This window comes from Trachurus trachurus, assembly GCF_905171665.1.
Source record: "Trachurus trachurus genome assembly, chromosome: 6".
NCBI lineage: Eukaryota > Metazoa > Chordata > Actinopteri > Carangiformes > Carangidae > Trachurus > Trachurus trachurus.
In genome coordinates this window covers 30256576-30272464 of record NC_139897.1, presented here as the reverse complement: position 1 = coordinate 30272464, position 15889 = coordinate 30256576, and the positions used below count along the sequence as shown (strand labels likewise).

General features: G+C 40.5%; 2 protein-coding genes across 2 annotated transcripts in view; both read left to right on the top strand.

Moving 5' to 3' along the window:
* The window catches only part of LOC310987927 (protein NLRC3-like), a gene marked incomplete at both ends in the record, with an annotated part of 313828 nt that overhangs the window by 74441 nt on the left and 223498 nt on the right, over positions 1–15889 (top strand). The gene's annotated exons all lie outside the window — the stretch shown is intronic.
* LOC310987214 (cytosolic 5'-nucleotidase 1A-like) lies at positions 3518–15420 on the top strand (the record flags this gene model as incomplete). Its single annotated transcript, XM_083973405.1, has 6 exons — positions 3518–3553; positions 4693–4803; positions 12133–12268; positions 12384–12506; positions 13995–14125; positions 15412–15420. The coding sequence occupies 6 exons, from the start codon at positions 3518–3520 to the stop codon at positions 15418–15420; spliced, it is 546 nt and encodes a 181-aa protein (XP_083829531.1).

Genomic DNA, 15889 nt, shown 5'->3' with positions numbered 1-15889 from the left:
TTGACAGTCTCGTGTTCTTCGATCAAAACACACAGGTGGGCACAAGGGGGGGTAATCAGTGCTCTTGTGGAATATAGGCTACAACAAATTAAATAAGATTTAGACATATTCAGAAAAAAAAAAACTTACCGAATCGTGATATCAGCTCCCTCTGGTCTGTTAGCACCGTCGGACGAGTCATAGACAAGGTGAAATGAAAACTGACTGAAATTAATTAACTGCCAACTGTACCTGGGCTATCTATCATCCACATGTATTAAAGGTGTACAGAAATGGCCGTTTGTCCTGTTTGTCGCGCCGAGTTGTCACGAGCTGCAACACGAGTTTACCCGAGTGAGGAAAACAAATTTGATTGGTCGTTATCGAGCGGGCGGGATATTCAAAGCTTGGGGCGAGACCGAGCTCCGTGTGTGTGTGCGTGTCTGAGACGTTTGAATGACATCCGTGCGCCTGCATTATCCAATGCGGAAAAAAAAAACACACTTTCATCCCGGATTTACTCAAAAATAGAATTTAGCACAAAGTTTGACCTCCATCGTCTGATAGATGAGTTATTATCACATTAATTTTATGATCCAGAGTGGGCTCAAATTCAGTTTTCTTTTCTGTACACCTTTAACAAAACTGACTTAAAGGTGAATGCCAGCCATTTTTGACCCCTAAATCGTTTTCCTGTTGGTCACGCAGTGTTGGGGGGAGCAAAAAACGCGACTACAATTGATGCAGGCAGGGCTCCAGCGTGCGACCTATTAGGTCGCATATGCGACTTAATTTCTTACGGTGCGAGTTAAAATTTAATGTGGTCGCTCCGGTGCTACTACTTGCAGGAGGACGAGTGAAAAAAAATGTTAGTTTTTAATTTATTTTAAATAGCTTCCGTTACAAAGTAAAAAAAATAAATAGATGAACTTGCACTGCGTCTGCATGGGTTGTCAGTCAAAAATACGCCGCCGCCGCCGCCTCTCTCTCTCACTCTCCCTCTCCCTTCACACACGCACACAGCAGCAGGCAGGTACACACCCCTCTCCCCCTCACCGCTACGTGTGCACAGGGCTAGTCGCTACAATGTTGTAGTCTTATTATTATTAACCATTATCCGCAGCTAGCTGACGTTAACTTTATCAGGCATGTCCATCTATTAGGCTACGTTTACGGTGACCAAACGTCCTGTTTGCCCAGACATGTCCACATTTCACGTCCTGTCCGAGGCGTCCGGGTTTTTTTTTTTTTTCCTAAATGAAATCATCGGCGGTGTTCATTGTTTTTAACGGGACCGCGGACCAGCGCGGCCCGACTTCATTCTCGGTACCGGCCCGTTGAGTTAAATGTAGGAGCCCATTGTTGATCCATGGTCATCTAGGACAGTGGTTCCCAACCTGGGGGGCGGGACCCCCCAAGGGGGGCGCCAAAGATCCAGGGGGGGTCGCGAAGCCCTCTTGATTTTAAGGGGTTCAATAATTTTAATGTAATTAAAATGTTAAATAAATGAGTAGGCTAAGCACTTAATTCATATATGTGACAAAATCAACTAAATTCAAGGGCCACTTTAACATTTATTTGTGTATTTAAACAAATAAATTATAGGCCTATCAATAGATGATTGAATATCAACAGTTTTAAAACATTAAATACAGCAGGGCAATATCAGTCACAATGAATTTGAAAAACAGCATGGAACAATGAGAAAAAACCTGTGTAAAATTACAACATATTCTTCAGAACTTGTACTTTTAAAAACACAATTATGTTTTTAAAAGTACAAGTTCTGAAGAAATATGTTGTAATCATACACAGGTTCTCCTGATTGTTTGTTCCATGCTGTTATTAAATTACTGAATTATAATAAAGTATTTCCTATAAAAGAAGTTATGATGATCCTTATTTTATTTTACATCCAAAGTTTTCAATAGTAAAAATATGGGTCCCTTAAGAAAAAGGTTGGGAACCACTGATCTAGGAGCTCAGAGGAACAGACAAGAGCGCACTGCTTCAGAGCAGTTACAGTAAAGACGCAGGTGTGTGTGTGTGTGTGTGTGTGTGTGTGTGTGTGTGAGAGAGAGAGAGAGAAAGAGAGAGAGAGAGAGAGAGAGAGAGAGAGAGAGAGAGACTACAGTAAAATACCCCCCCCTCCTTGAGAGCAGACAGGAAAGACGGTGTGTGTGAGTGAGGGAGGGAGAGAGATTTTTATTATTATTATATTTTTTTTTATCCCTGTGGTATCGAAAATGGTATTGAATATTTTCCCGAATATCGATATTGAGTTGAAATCCTGACCATGATCGTGAAAACCTTAGTGCCAGTAACTGTCCATCTGATTATCTGGACAACTGCAGTGTCAGAAGGTCAGAATAGAGAAGTTGGTGCCACGAGCTAAAAGATGATGGAGATGAGTGTATCGATAGAGAAGGGACGGATTTGGAACACAGAGACATGCACGCAGAATGTGAGGCCAATCCCTGGCCACTATACCCCCTCACCCAAAAGAAGTAACTAAGTAACTTTTACTCTGAGTACATTTTAAATGAGTTTACTTTTACTTGAGTAGATTTTTATACCAGTAGGCCTACTTTTACTTGTACTTGAGTACAATTTCATCAAGGTAACAGTACTTTTACTTGAGTAGATCTTTTACTCTTTCCATCACTGTGGTCTATAGTTGATTATTTTAGCATTCTTACCTCATCAACAGCCCACTCTATTGCAGCCTCTTTAAACATGCCACTCTGTGTATTAGGTCACGTATTAATAACACGCTATACAAAGAAAAATATGGTGCTACCTAATTTGTTTTGGTGCTACTAAATGAAAAGCTAGGTGGCACCAGTGCTACCTGTGAAAAAGTTAGTCTGGAGCCCTGGATGCAGGCAAACTGGAATTACACCATGGCTACCTGGCGCTAGGGATAACGTTAGCAACAATGCTAACCCATGGGGGCAATTCTTTCAACCACAACAAACACTCAAAAAACAATCCAATCTCTATGGCACATGACTGGAATCCTTAAAAGACACCACTGAACTCATATTCAGTGTGTACAATAGGCTATAAACAGTATAAACTTTGTGTTTTTGCATGTAGTCACTCACCTCAGACAGCCTAACTGTGGAACATCCTGGAAAGACATGTCAAAATATCTCCAACTGTTTATTTTTGTCAGGAAGATAACTGATTCTCAGAGAAAACGGACTAGATTTTTTTCCCCGAGTGGATGGATGAAGCTCCGACATGAGGTGGCGTCCAATTTCACGTTTTCAAGTAGGAGGTCAGGAAAGAGTTCCCAGTTCCGAGTTGTCTTGAACGCAGCATTAAAGCGGTAGGCTACGTCACACACGTCAGAAGCGGAAGTGAACTAAAGAGTTGAGTGTTTCTGGGGGAACTTTGACAGACAGTTGCTGCTGCTGCTGCTGCTGCTGCTATTGTTGTTGTTGTTGCTGTGGTGACGGTGTCGTTGTGTCCGTGAACAGGTAAAGATAAAGAAACTTTAACCTGTCGAGGCCGTGAAGGCGCCGCAGCTGACATGGTTTCCACGGTGCAGAACACGGAGGTGAAGCAGGTAAGTTAAGAGAGACTCACCTGGGGCTGAGGCAGGTTATTATGGGCTGTCTCACACCCACAAACACAACGAGAGATCTGAATTTCACACATCTGCAGAAGAACTCCGACAGAAACCAGAGGAGTGAGGCTGTTTATCAGAGTTGTGCACCAGACTCCGTTTAAATAATCATTATTTTAAGTATAATAATGTTCCTTTTTGAAGCAAACATCAATTAAATCTCATAGTTTGAGACGTGAGTGACTTATGTTCAATTCGGCACGGAAATAAAATCCATGCAGCCACACGTTGCACTAAAATCCAAACTGATTCATCTTGCACAAGTTCCATCAGACCGGGAGAGATTAGAAAGTGATTAAAATATTAAAATATAAATGCATAGATTATATAATGTACGCCGATTTGAGGAGCGGGACCTAATTATTTCTAAACAACCATAATCATTTATTTACCTGTGACACTTCTGTCGCAGATTAGTGACGTAAATGTGAACTTGCCAGTCTATGGAACTTGCACGTTTTCTAGTGGAGATCCGGATCGATGAATAAGAGGCTGAAATTCAGGTCAGTTTCTGCAAAGACTGAGAGAAAACGAGGCAGAATTATATTTTAAGATCTTTATGATTTAGAAAACATAAGTTAAAATGTTTTATAATGATGTCTAAAAGGTCAGTTTGCTTTTCTGCCCCCTTTCATTCAGAAGTTGCATTATTTTTTTGTGTGAAACCAAATAGAAGGTCTCTGGTTAAACTCTTTTTATTTTCTTTTTTCAATGAATGAATTAAATAAATAAATACAAAATTCATGTCCATCTTAGTTCTGTATTTCCAATTCCTGGTACTTTATACTCTACTACAGTTAAACCTAAAAGTCTTGACTTCACCACATTTATCTGATAATATAAAACAAAAATATTATCAGCACATAAGAAACTTGTTTTTATTACACACAATAATAATAAAAAAACATATCAACATATTTGATGTGTTTTTGTAGGTCAAGACAAGATGAAACTGTACTGATGCTCATTTCACCTTCACTGTCACATTATGGAATGACTCACTAATCAATATCCAATAATATGATTTACATTTCCTATCACTATACGTATATAACTCATGTCCTGTGTTTCTTCTGCAGAAAGATGCTGATCGTGCGGTGGTCGTTGCCGTGACGTCTCGGTCGGTGTTCGAAGGTGGAGCCGATGGTGAAGAGGCGTACGAAGAGGGCGTGGCCTTCCCGCTGCTGCAGGTGTGTGGAGGAGTTAATGTGTTTATTTCATCATCGATCTGATGATTCGGCCATTCTAGTCTCTCATAAAGAGAAATCAGAGGTGGAAAGGCTGCTTAGTATTGAACTTTCCAAACTCAGTGAATGGCTGGTGGATAATAAGCTGTCTCTTCATCTTGGCAAAACAGAATCAATTATTTTCGGGTCCAGTTACAAATTAAGAAAGTCACAAGATTTTAGGGTCACACTAGGTAATTTTATAATCACAGCCAGGGAAATGGTCACCTACCTAGGCTGTATCTTAGACAACAAATTAACAGGGGAGTTTATGGCCCGAAGAGTCATCTCAAAGGTGAGCCAAAGGACTAAGTTCCTGGCAAGAATTTCTAGCCTATTGGATAGCTACACCCTAAAAACCTTAGCTGATGCCCTTGTACAATGCCACTTTGACTATGCCTGTACATCTTGGTACACTGGCACCTCTAAAGGCCTCAAAGTAAAGCTACAGACATGCCAAAACAAATTGATTAGAGTAGTACATAAACTTCATCCCAGAACACACCTCCATCCCAGATAGCAAAAACCTTTTGGCATCCTTTTGGCCCAAATCTGGCTGGTCATTTTGGCAAGATTATGGCCAGGCTTCCGGGCCCTAAATGGCCCAAAATAGGCAAGCCAAAAACAACCAAAAGGAGGCCAAAACTCACCCAAAACTAATTGTGGCCTTCCAAAATACAGCCATAGCTGCCCCAAAAGAGCCCCAAATCCCCAAAATCCAACCAAAATCCAGCCAAAAAGTAGCCAAAGCCGACCCAAAGAGAGCCCAAAAAGTAGCCAAAAGTGACCCAAAGAGAGGCCAAAACTCACCCAAAACTAATTGTGGCCTTCCAAAATATAGCCATAACTGCCCCAAAAGACCCCCAAATCCAGCCAAAAAGTAGCCAAAACTGACCCAACGAGAGGCCAAAACTCACCCAAAACTAATTGTGGCCTTCCAAAATATAGCCATAACTGTCCCAAAAGTCCCAAATCCTGCCACCCAAAGCTGATCCAAAATGAAGCCATAATGCCAAATGATTGCTCCCCTTAATACACTTTAAATGTACCTTGCTATGTGTCTATGTGTATTGGAAAAAAACAACAACAATAGGAAGATTAATATTATTTCATCATCTTTTTATTTTTGAATTTACTGTTGACTGACTCCAGGCTGACAGGTTGCAGGTCCCCAGCCCAGTAAAACCATCACTGGTCTGTGCTATGCTTGCATCTGTGGTGGTAGAGCAGATGGGGTTTCTTCGTGTGGCATCTAAAGTGATACAGACAAAGAGAAAACAAACTTAACTTATTACTTCTACTGTAGCCTAAGAATGCTTTATTAAAGGCTTTATTACAGTTATAAAACTCACCCACTTTAAGTTGTAACTTTTCCATTCATCCCTCGTCAGGTGTCCTTTTCTGTCTGGTCCTTTGGCTTTAAAATGCCCCATACCGTAACCTTCAAAGTGGCAGGCCCAGAAGGTCCAAGAGAGATGACCTGAAAATATTGAGATCATTACCTACATTGATTTTCAAATCAACTAGCCAACCATTACATTACCCTACTCTAATAAAATCAAAGGCAGCTCACCAAATCCTTTTTATATTTAAGGAAGAGGCTGGGTCTTCTTCCAGGGCCATCATTTGCTCAGTGATCTGCAGAGGAAAATAGGATATGTAAAATATTATAAGTATGCATATGATATTTTGCTTATAACTGAAAAGCAACGAAGCAATTAAATCACAGATAAATAGATTTCTCCCTAGAAGCACATATGGCAGAGAATAAAGTGGGTTTAATATAACAAAAGGTTTCACAGCAGTAGGCCTTTTCAGTCCAAATTGGTGGCAGCACTATCACAACACCACCTAGTGGCAGTTAGAGCTTCTTGCTATACTCTTTGGCTTAAGTTTGGAGTTTTCTTTGTGTTTTCCTGCCTGGCAGCTAAAATTATTTATTAATTATTGCTAAAAACACATGAGCAATGCCTTTTTTGGTGGATATACTTTCAACGCTAAATGGTAGGCTATGCTGCTTTCAGCAGATATTCACTGTAGGCTGAAGGAATGACTGATTGTTGCTAGCTAAGTTAGCTACTATCTGTGCAAAGGTAAGTCAGCTACCAATTATATTAATTACATTAAACTATCTCATATACTCACTGCCAGTGTATATACTGTATCTATTAAGTTATCTGTGCATATCATTGATGTAATTAAATTGAATGAGCTGGCTGTGCCTATTTGCTACGAGTTAGCTCATAGCTCACAGCAGTTTTGTTCCCATCGAAATAGGAAAAATTAACATAACTGTGCAGAAAACGTAAACCTTATTGGGTATTTAAACAAGGCAATGATAGAAAATCTGATTTTACTCAATTTAAATGTCTATAATATCATGTACATACCTCCGTGTTGATCAGCTTGAGAAAATGAAGTAGGAGGGCTGTCGTCGGTTGAAACTGTGTAGAAATTCCCGCCGTTTGCTTGGTCTTTTGGCTATCCTTTGGCTATACAAACACATGCCAAAACAAACCATCGGACGTTGCCGCCCTTTGTCCAATCTTCTGGCTTGCCATAAACATGCCATACCACCCCCTCTACTTGATCCCGCCTTTTGCCTCATCTTCTGGCTTGCCATAAACATGCCATACCACCCCCTCTACTTGATCCCGCCTTTTGCCTCATCTTTTGGCTTGCCATAAACGTGCCATACCACCCTTCTATTTTATCCCGCTCTTTGCCCAATGTCTTGGTTAACCAGATATATGCCATAACTCAGCCATATATTGCTGGCACCAATTTTGTCTATTATGGCTAACCAAAACCATACCACATTTGAGCCAAAGGGCTTTCACAAAGCCAAAAGAAAGCCAAAAATGCCAAAAGGATGCCAGAATACAGCCAAAACATTTGCTATCTGGGATTCTGACCACTTCTCCAGCCTCAGGTGGCTCAAAGTGGAGGAGAGAGTTTCTCAACTCAAGCTGTGTTTGGTGTATAAAATAAAAAACGACCTGGCACCAAAGTATTTAGTAAACTACTTCTCCAAAGTCAGTGACACCCACAATTACTCCACCAGGGGGAGCTCCACTGACTACAGGCTCTGCCGTTTTAAGAGCTGTATGGGAAAGTTTTCCTTTCTTTACTCAGCAGCTGTCTTGTGGAATGGCCTTCCTTTAAATCTTAAAACTGTTACCTCCTCCTACTCTCTTTTTAAGTCCTCAATAAAAAAATGGTTAGCCAATCGATAAATTAAATCAAAAGAGCAGTGAAGCACTAGATTATGTAGGCTATTGTTTGTTTGTATGTCTGTCAAATGTTTTGTTGTTTTTGTTTGTGACCTAATTCCCTTGTCTTATCTATTTCGTCTTGTTCTTTTTCTTCAATGTGGTAGTCTATGTGTCCTAGTGTCATTCCATGTGCTGTGTGTTGTCTTCCTTGTTTTAATTCTATGTTGTCTACCATCTCACAGGACCACAATGGAAACAAGCCTTTCGGCTTTATTGTGTTTTAATCCTTTTGAACACTTTTTAACGTTGTTCAATAAAGTTTTCAATTCAATTCAATTCAAAATCTCACTGCTGTTCAACTATTTAATACAACAGCATCTATGAACTGTCAGATTTTCACTCAGCTGTAGTGAAACTGAACTCGTTGCACAATGAAAACTGTCTCTTTTTTCAGCAACATGATGATTAAACACTTTGCATTCATAGAAAAACATAAAATAAATACAACTCTCCAACTCTAAACTCACACTCTGAGTCAAGCAGCTTCTCAGACAGAACTAAATCCAGATGATCGAGAAGAAATAAGATTTTAAGAGACGTTCCCAGATGTTTCCTCACTCCTCTTCCTACTTCCTGTCTGTTTTAAACTTTAGACGTTTCACAAGAGCCTCAACACTATCTATCTATCTATCTATCTATCTATCTATCTATCTATCTATCTATCTATCTATCTATCTATCTATCTATCTATCTATCTATCGTTCTATCTATCGTTCTATCTATCTATCTATCTATCTATCTATCTATCGTTCTATCTATCTATCTATCTATCTATCTATCTATCTATCTATCTATCTATCTATCTATCTGTTGTTCTATCTATCTATCTATCTATCTATCTATCTATCTATCTATCTATCTATCTATCTATCTATCGTTCTATCTATCTATCTATCTATCTGTTGTTCTATCTATCTATCTATCTATCTATCTATCTATCTATCTATCTATCTATCTATCTATCTACCTACCTACCTACCTATCTATCTATCTATCTATCTATCTATCTATCTATCTATCTATCTATCTATCTATCTATCTATCTATCTATCTATCTATCTATCTATCTATCGTTCTATCTATCGTTCTATCTATCGTTCTATCTATCTATCTATCTATCTATCTATCTATCTATCTATCTATCTATCTATCTATCTATCTATCTATCTACCTACCTACCTACCTATCTATCTATCTATCTATCTATCTATCTATCTATCTATCTATCTATCTATCTATCTATCTATCTATCTATCTATCTATCTATCTATCTATCTATCTATCGTTCTATCTATCGTTCTATCTATCGTTCTATCTATCGTTCTATCTATCTATCTATCTATCTATCTATCTATCTATCTATCTATCTATCTATCTATCTATCTATCTATCTATCTATCTATCTATCTATCTATCTATCTATCTATCTATCTATCTATCTCTACCTTCTTCACCTCCTCCTTCAGGTTGAACTATGATATAAACTCAGTGACACGTCGATGTGAACGTGAGGCGTCAGCTGCTTCTCCGAGGAGCAGGAGGTGAACGATTTAAACCTTCACTGAGTCGTCTGAGGTTTCTCATTACAGACGACAAGCGCAGAAAAATAGACAAGACCTGGAAAACACTGAGCAGCACATGTAATAACCAAGTAGCCTCCACTTCTCTTTATATACAGATAAGAGAGAGTTTTCACTAGAGACGGAGAAACTGCAGCGTCATACAGACCGTGTACTGGTGACGCCTCAGTTTGTCCATAAATGATGAATATTATTATTGGTTTGTGAGCTGTGGTATCAAGATATGAACTTTGTTGACAAGAATAAATAATCGATTTTATCTCCAGAATATTTGTATCCACTAATTTTATTCTAGAAATGTTACAACTATGAATATTACAATTTTTTTCACTAAAAAATATATTTTAATTAAAAGAAAAACTCTTTAAAATACAAAGTACAACTACATTATTCCTGAAACACTACGACTTTGTCCTTGAATTACAGCCACATTATTTCTGAAATTCTGGGATTTTATTCCTTCATTTCTTTTGTTTATCCTTTAATTATGAATTTATTCTTGTGACTTTGTTCAGGAAATGTTACGACACCAGAAATACAACTTTATTCCTCAGATATTTTAACTTCCTCCTTTTAAATTGTATTTTTTTCAGCATAAAATGCTACGACTTTATTCTCAAAGTACAACTACATAATCTCAAAATATTAAAGTTATTCTGGGATGTTACAGTTTTATTATTGAAATACCACAGTATTTATTATACATGATGTATTTTAACCCTCCTGTTGTCTTTCTGGTTTCAAATTGAACCAATCTGTTCCCTCCCTCCATCTTTCTTTCCTTCCTTCTTTCCACAATCCTTTTTCCTTTCCTTTTTTCCGTCCTTCCTTCCTCCCTTCTTTCCCTTCATCCATCCATCTCCTCCCTTCTTTGACCTAATCTGTTCCCTCTCTCCATCTTTTTTTCCTTCCTTCCTTTTTCCCTTCCCTCCTTCCTTCCCTCCTTCCTTCCTTCCTTCCTTCCTTCTTTCCCTTCATCCTCATTTCTTCCTTCCTTTTTGACCCAATTGAATCTGTTCCCTTCCTCCATCTATCTTTCTTTCATTTTTCTGTCCTTCCTTCCTCCCTTCTTTCCCTTCATCCATCCATCTCCTCCCTTCTTTGACCTAATCTGTTCCCTCTCTCCATCTTTTTTTCCTTCCTTCCTTTTTCCCTTCCCTCCTTCCTTCCTTCCTTCTTTCCCTTCATCCTCATTTCTTCCTTCCTTTTTGACCCAATTGACCCAATCTGTTCCCTTCCTCCATCTATCTTTCTTTCATTTTTCCTTTCCTTTTTTCCGTCCTTCCTTCCTCCCTTCTTTCCCTTCATCCATCCATCTCCTCTCTTCTTTGACCTAATCTGTTCCCTCCCTATCTTTTTTCCTTCCTTCCTTTTCCCATCCTTTTTCCTTCCTTCCCTCCTTCCTTCCTTCCTTCCTTCCTTCCTTCCTTCCTTCCTTCCTTCCTTCCTTCCTTCCTTCCTTCCTTCCTTCCTTCCTTCCTTCCTTCCTTCCCTTCGTCCTTACTTCTTCTTTCCTTTTTGACCCAATTGACCCAATCTGTTCCCTCCCTCCATCTATCTTTCTTTCATTTCTCCGTCCTTCCTTCCTCCCTTCTTTCCCTTCATCCATCCATCTCCTCCCATCTTTGACCTAATCTGTTCCCTCCCTCCATCTTTTTTTCCTTCCTTCCTTCTTTCTCTTCGTCCTCATTTCTTCCTTCCTTTTTGACCCAATTGACCCAATCTGTTCCCTCCCTCCATCTATCTTTCTTTCATTTCTCCGTCCTTCCTTCCTCCCTTCTTTCCCTTCATCCATCCATCTCCTCCCTTCTTTGACCTAATCTGTTCCCTCCCTCCATCTTTTTTTCCTTCCTTCCTTTTTCCCTTCCTTCCTTCCTTCCTTCCTTCCTTCCTTCCTTCCTTCCTTCCTTCCTTCCTTCCTTCCTTCCTTCCTTCCTTCCTTCCCTTCGTCCTTACTTCTTCTTTCCTTTTTGACCCAATTGACCTAATCTGTTCCCTCCCTCCATCTTTCTTTCCTTCCTTTTCCTTCCTTCCTTCCTTCTTCCCTTCCTTCTTTCCCTTCGTCCTCATTTCTTCCTTCCTTTTTGACCCAATTGACCCAATCTGTTCCCTTCCTCCATCTATCTTTCTTTCATTTTTCCCTTCCTTCTTTCCTCCCATCTTTCCCTTCGTCCTTCCTTCCTTGACCCAGTAGGACAACAGGAGGGTTATAAGCACCACCACATTGTAACAATCACAGTCGAATAAATAACGAGTCAATAAATAGATAAACAACCAAAATTCCTCAGTTTCTGAAGTTGATCTCACCGAATCTCACCTAAATTTCACCAAAGTGAATTCATCCGCCACAGAAAATAGTCCCCGACAACAGAGGGAACAATGTGTGAGCTGTTGTTTTGAAGACGACACATGAAGGGCTGGACTTTGTTTTCCATCAGGCTCTGCAGAGAGTGAATCAGCGTCTGCTGGAGGCGAATCCCACGGAGACGCTGCTGTTGGACGTCGTCATGGTGACCACTGATGCGCAGCAGCAGCAGCAGAGCTCCCGCATCATCAGCAGCACCAGACGCTACGGTAATTTAACTTTTTAAGAGTTTATCCGGTCAGTGACGGGTCAGTGTTCACTTCCTGTTGTGACATCATCGTCATCATCATCGTCATCGTCATGGTCACCGTCGCTCTGCTGCAGGTCTGGACGTCGGCAGCTTCTGTTTCTCGGCTGAGGAGGATTTCACCGACTGTTTGCTGGACAACAACGTGCAGCTGTTCCTGACGACGGACAGAGACGAGGCGTCGCAGGCGTCGCAGAAAGGTGAGGAGGCTTCGTCTCTTCTTCACCACCACCACGTCACCACCACGACGCCACGTTTTCACAGCAGGATGATTAAAACTTAAAATATGATGAAGTTCCCCTCCATTGCTAACATATTGGTAATGGATTGATCGTGTATAGGGCTGCAACTGATGATTATTTTTGTCATCGATTAATCTGTTGATTATTTAAACGATTAATCGATTAGTTGTTTGGTCAATAAAATGTTAAAAAATGCCAAATCAGTGTTTCCCAAACCACAAGACGACGTCCTCAAATGTCTTGTTTTCTTCACAAACCAAAGAGAGACTCAGTTTATTGTTTGTTATTGTCATAAAGGAACAAATAAACCAGAAATATTCACATTTAAGAAGCTGAAATCAAAGAATTTGGACTTTTTTTTCTCTTAAAGGGACAGTTCAACATTTTGGCAAATTGGCCCATTGCCATAATCCCTTATTAGCAGTAGGTTTGTTACCTTTAATTGTCAGTGCAGAGTTGTTTTCGAGGCAAATGCAAAACCGCGGATGCACGTTGCCTTCAGGGACAGTTTTTCATCAAGCAGTCTCTGAATTTACCTCTAAAACAACTCTGTCTGGTAACGTTGTGTTATTATCTCATAGCGTGGTGAATGTGCAGCTCACAACTTGTCCACCAGAGCGTTTGGAGTTGTTGGATTGTGTATTTGATGAGTTTGATGAGGGAAACCAAGAAATCCCATGAGCCTCCGTAGCGTAGCTCTGAGCAGCTCACCGCTCTGCACCGACAATTAAAGGTAACGAACCTACTGCTATGACTATAGGGATTATGGCGATGGGCCAGTTTGCCAAAATGTTTAACTCCGCGTCAGGCACGTATGACTGGTATGAATGGAAGTTGTTTTGGAACGGACTGTTGCCGTCCGTAGCAAAAGACAGCTGATGTTTTTACGATGTTAAAAAATGGACTAAAGTAGTTGAATTCACATGTTTAAGGTGAACTTTCACCTCCGGGGTGGAGAGTTAACAACGGTAGAGGGGACTGAGCAGTGACTTTCACCTGAAAAAAAGCGGAGGAAAAGACGAGCTGCAGAGCTACTTGGAGCTAACGTCTGGAGAGAGACTATTTTTTCACAGTGAGGCTATTTTATTGGATAATATGTATTTCTGGTTGAATAAAACTACACGAAATTGATTGCGTATCCCTCTTTTATATTGCCTTTATTCGTAACCGTTTCGCGTCGGGCCGAACAACGCCCCTTAGCCGTGGTATAATGAGCATATACCACGGCCTGTCGGATTATGGCAATGGGCCAATTTGCCAAAATGTTGAACTATCCATTTAAAAAAACTACCCATCTGATTATTCAATTATCAAAATAGTTGATGATTAATTTAATAATCAATTATTGTTTGATTAGTTGATTAATTGTTGCAGCTCTAATCATGTATTGACGGTGTATTGGTGAGTGTGGTGTCAGAAGGTGAATCCTCCTTGTCCTCGGTCCAGGCGTCCTCTCGGCGCTGTTGGACCAGCAGACGGCTTCCTGTTCGTCTGAGCAGCTCAGAGTTTTATTCTGTGGCGACGCCGTCGTCCAGCCCGACGTCAGCCCGGCGTCGGCGTGTCAACGGGCCGCTCAGGTAGCTACTCGCCGCCGCCGCCAGCTGCCTCTTTCATCAGCTCTTGTTAACCTTTCCCATATTCCATGTTATAAACTGTTTGTATACAGTATAAACTTGTCTGTATACGACATCTACTGCCTGTCCTGGGGGAGGGATCCCTCCTCTGTTGCTCACTCTGAGGTTTCTCCAGTTTTTCCCTTTTAAAGGACAATTCCAGGTGAATTCAACTCGGGGGTGTATGTTCCTATCATTTTAGGTCTAAAAGAAGGAATCTGAAGATTTGCAGTTTAATTGCTCCTGTTTTGCGGTAGTTGTGTCTGTCCCCGCATCGCCACGGCAGCAATGAATGGGGGCAGATGCAAGTTCCGCTGCTCAGGCTGTTTACATCCCTCAAAGCTGTAATGTTTTTCCACGGACAGCGTCAGATGGCGACTCAAACATGCACCGAGAAGTTTATTTACTTCAAGCAAGCCGACATGTTTGTAAAACTCGATCTAATTCAAAGTCTCCCGGAGTCTCGCGCGAGACCCAAGTTGATGCGCTCGGTGTGTTCAGGTGCAGTGGGAAAGCTACCGTTTGTGTCATAAACACAGGAATATCAACTCTTGACTTGCTTCAAGTAAAAAAAACTTATCGGCGCATGTTTGAGTAGCCACCTGACGCTGTCTGTGGAAATAAATGTACACTTGAAGCAAGTCAAGAGTTGATATTCCTTTGTTTATCACACAAACAATAGCTCCAACTGCACCTGAACACACCGAGCGCATTAACTTGGGTCTCGCACGAGATCTAGTTTTACAAACATGTCGACAGCCCCGAGGGGCCCCATGCTGTCGCTGGTCAGACCTCATTTCCTGCTCAGCGACGGCAGCCTGGAGGAGTGATGACATCACAACGTCGCATGACCTCACAAAGAAACGTTCACTGTGTCTTTAAGAGAAAGTTCAGATCGTCAGTCTGACTGAAGGTCAAAGGTTCAACCTCAGAGTTTCTGTTTATTGTTCATGATGAGGTCACTGATCGATGACCTCACGTCTGAACTCAATGCTGTTTGACTCTGATTCACTTTCACTGTTCGTCTATTGATTGGTGATTGGGCTATTGATGAGTTCAGGTCTGATCAGGTTATGATCGGTGTTTGGTTTAAGAGAGAATTAACTCTGAACTCAGAAGATTTTAGGTTAAAGCTTTAGGAAAATCAAATAGCCTAATTGATTATTATTTTCGATGTTTTAGTGTGAAGGTCGTCACACACAGATGGTTAAACCCAAAACTGTTACATTTGTTTCTGTCGTTTGTTGCAGAGAGATTAGAGATTATGTATTTTATACATGAATAAAATATTAAAAACAGCGTTTGTGTCTGTTGCTGTGGTGTCTCGTTTTGACCAGTGGGGGGCATCATAGGCGTAACTTTAAAAAGGATTTTTTTACATGTCACTTTGTATTAATGACAAGAGGTGGTGTGATATGTTCATACAGCCTATGTGGGAATGCCAAAATAAAGAGGTAGATTAACCTTTTCCTATTATCAATGTAAAGACCAAATGTGCCTGAGATCAGTTTTCAGATCAGATAAATCCTACCAGCACATTTATTTTGTGGCGTCCTCCTCTAGCTTTACCTCCTACCAGCAAACTAGCAACCAGCCACACATCGTCAGATTATTAAAAATAGAGGAGGAAAAGACGACATGCAGAGCTAACTTGGAGCTAACGTCCGGAGAGATGGGACTGTTTTTTTTCACAGTGGGGCTGTTTGATTAGATGATATTTCTGGTTGA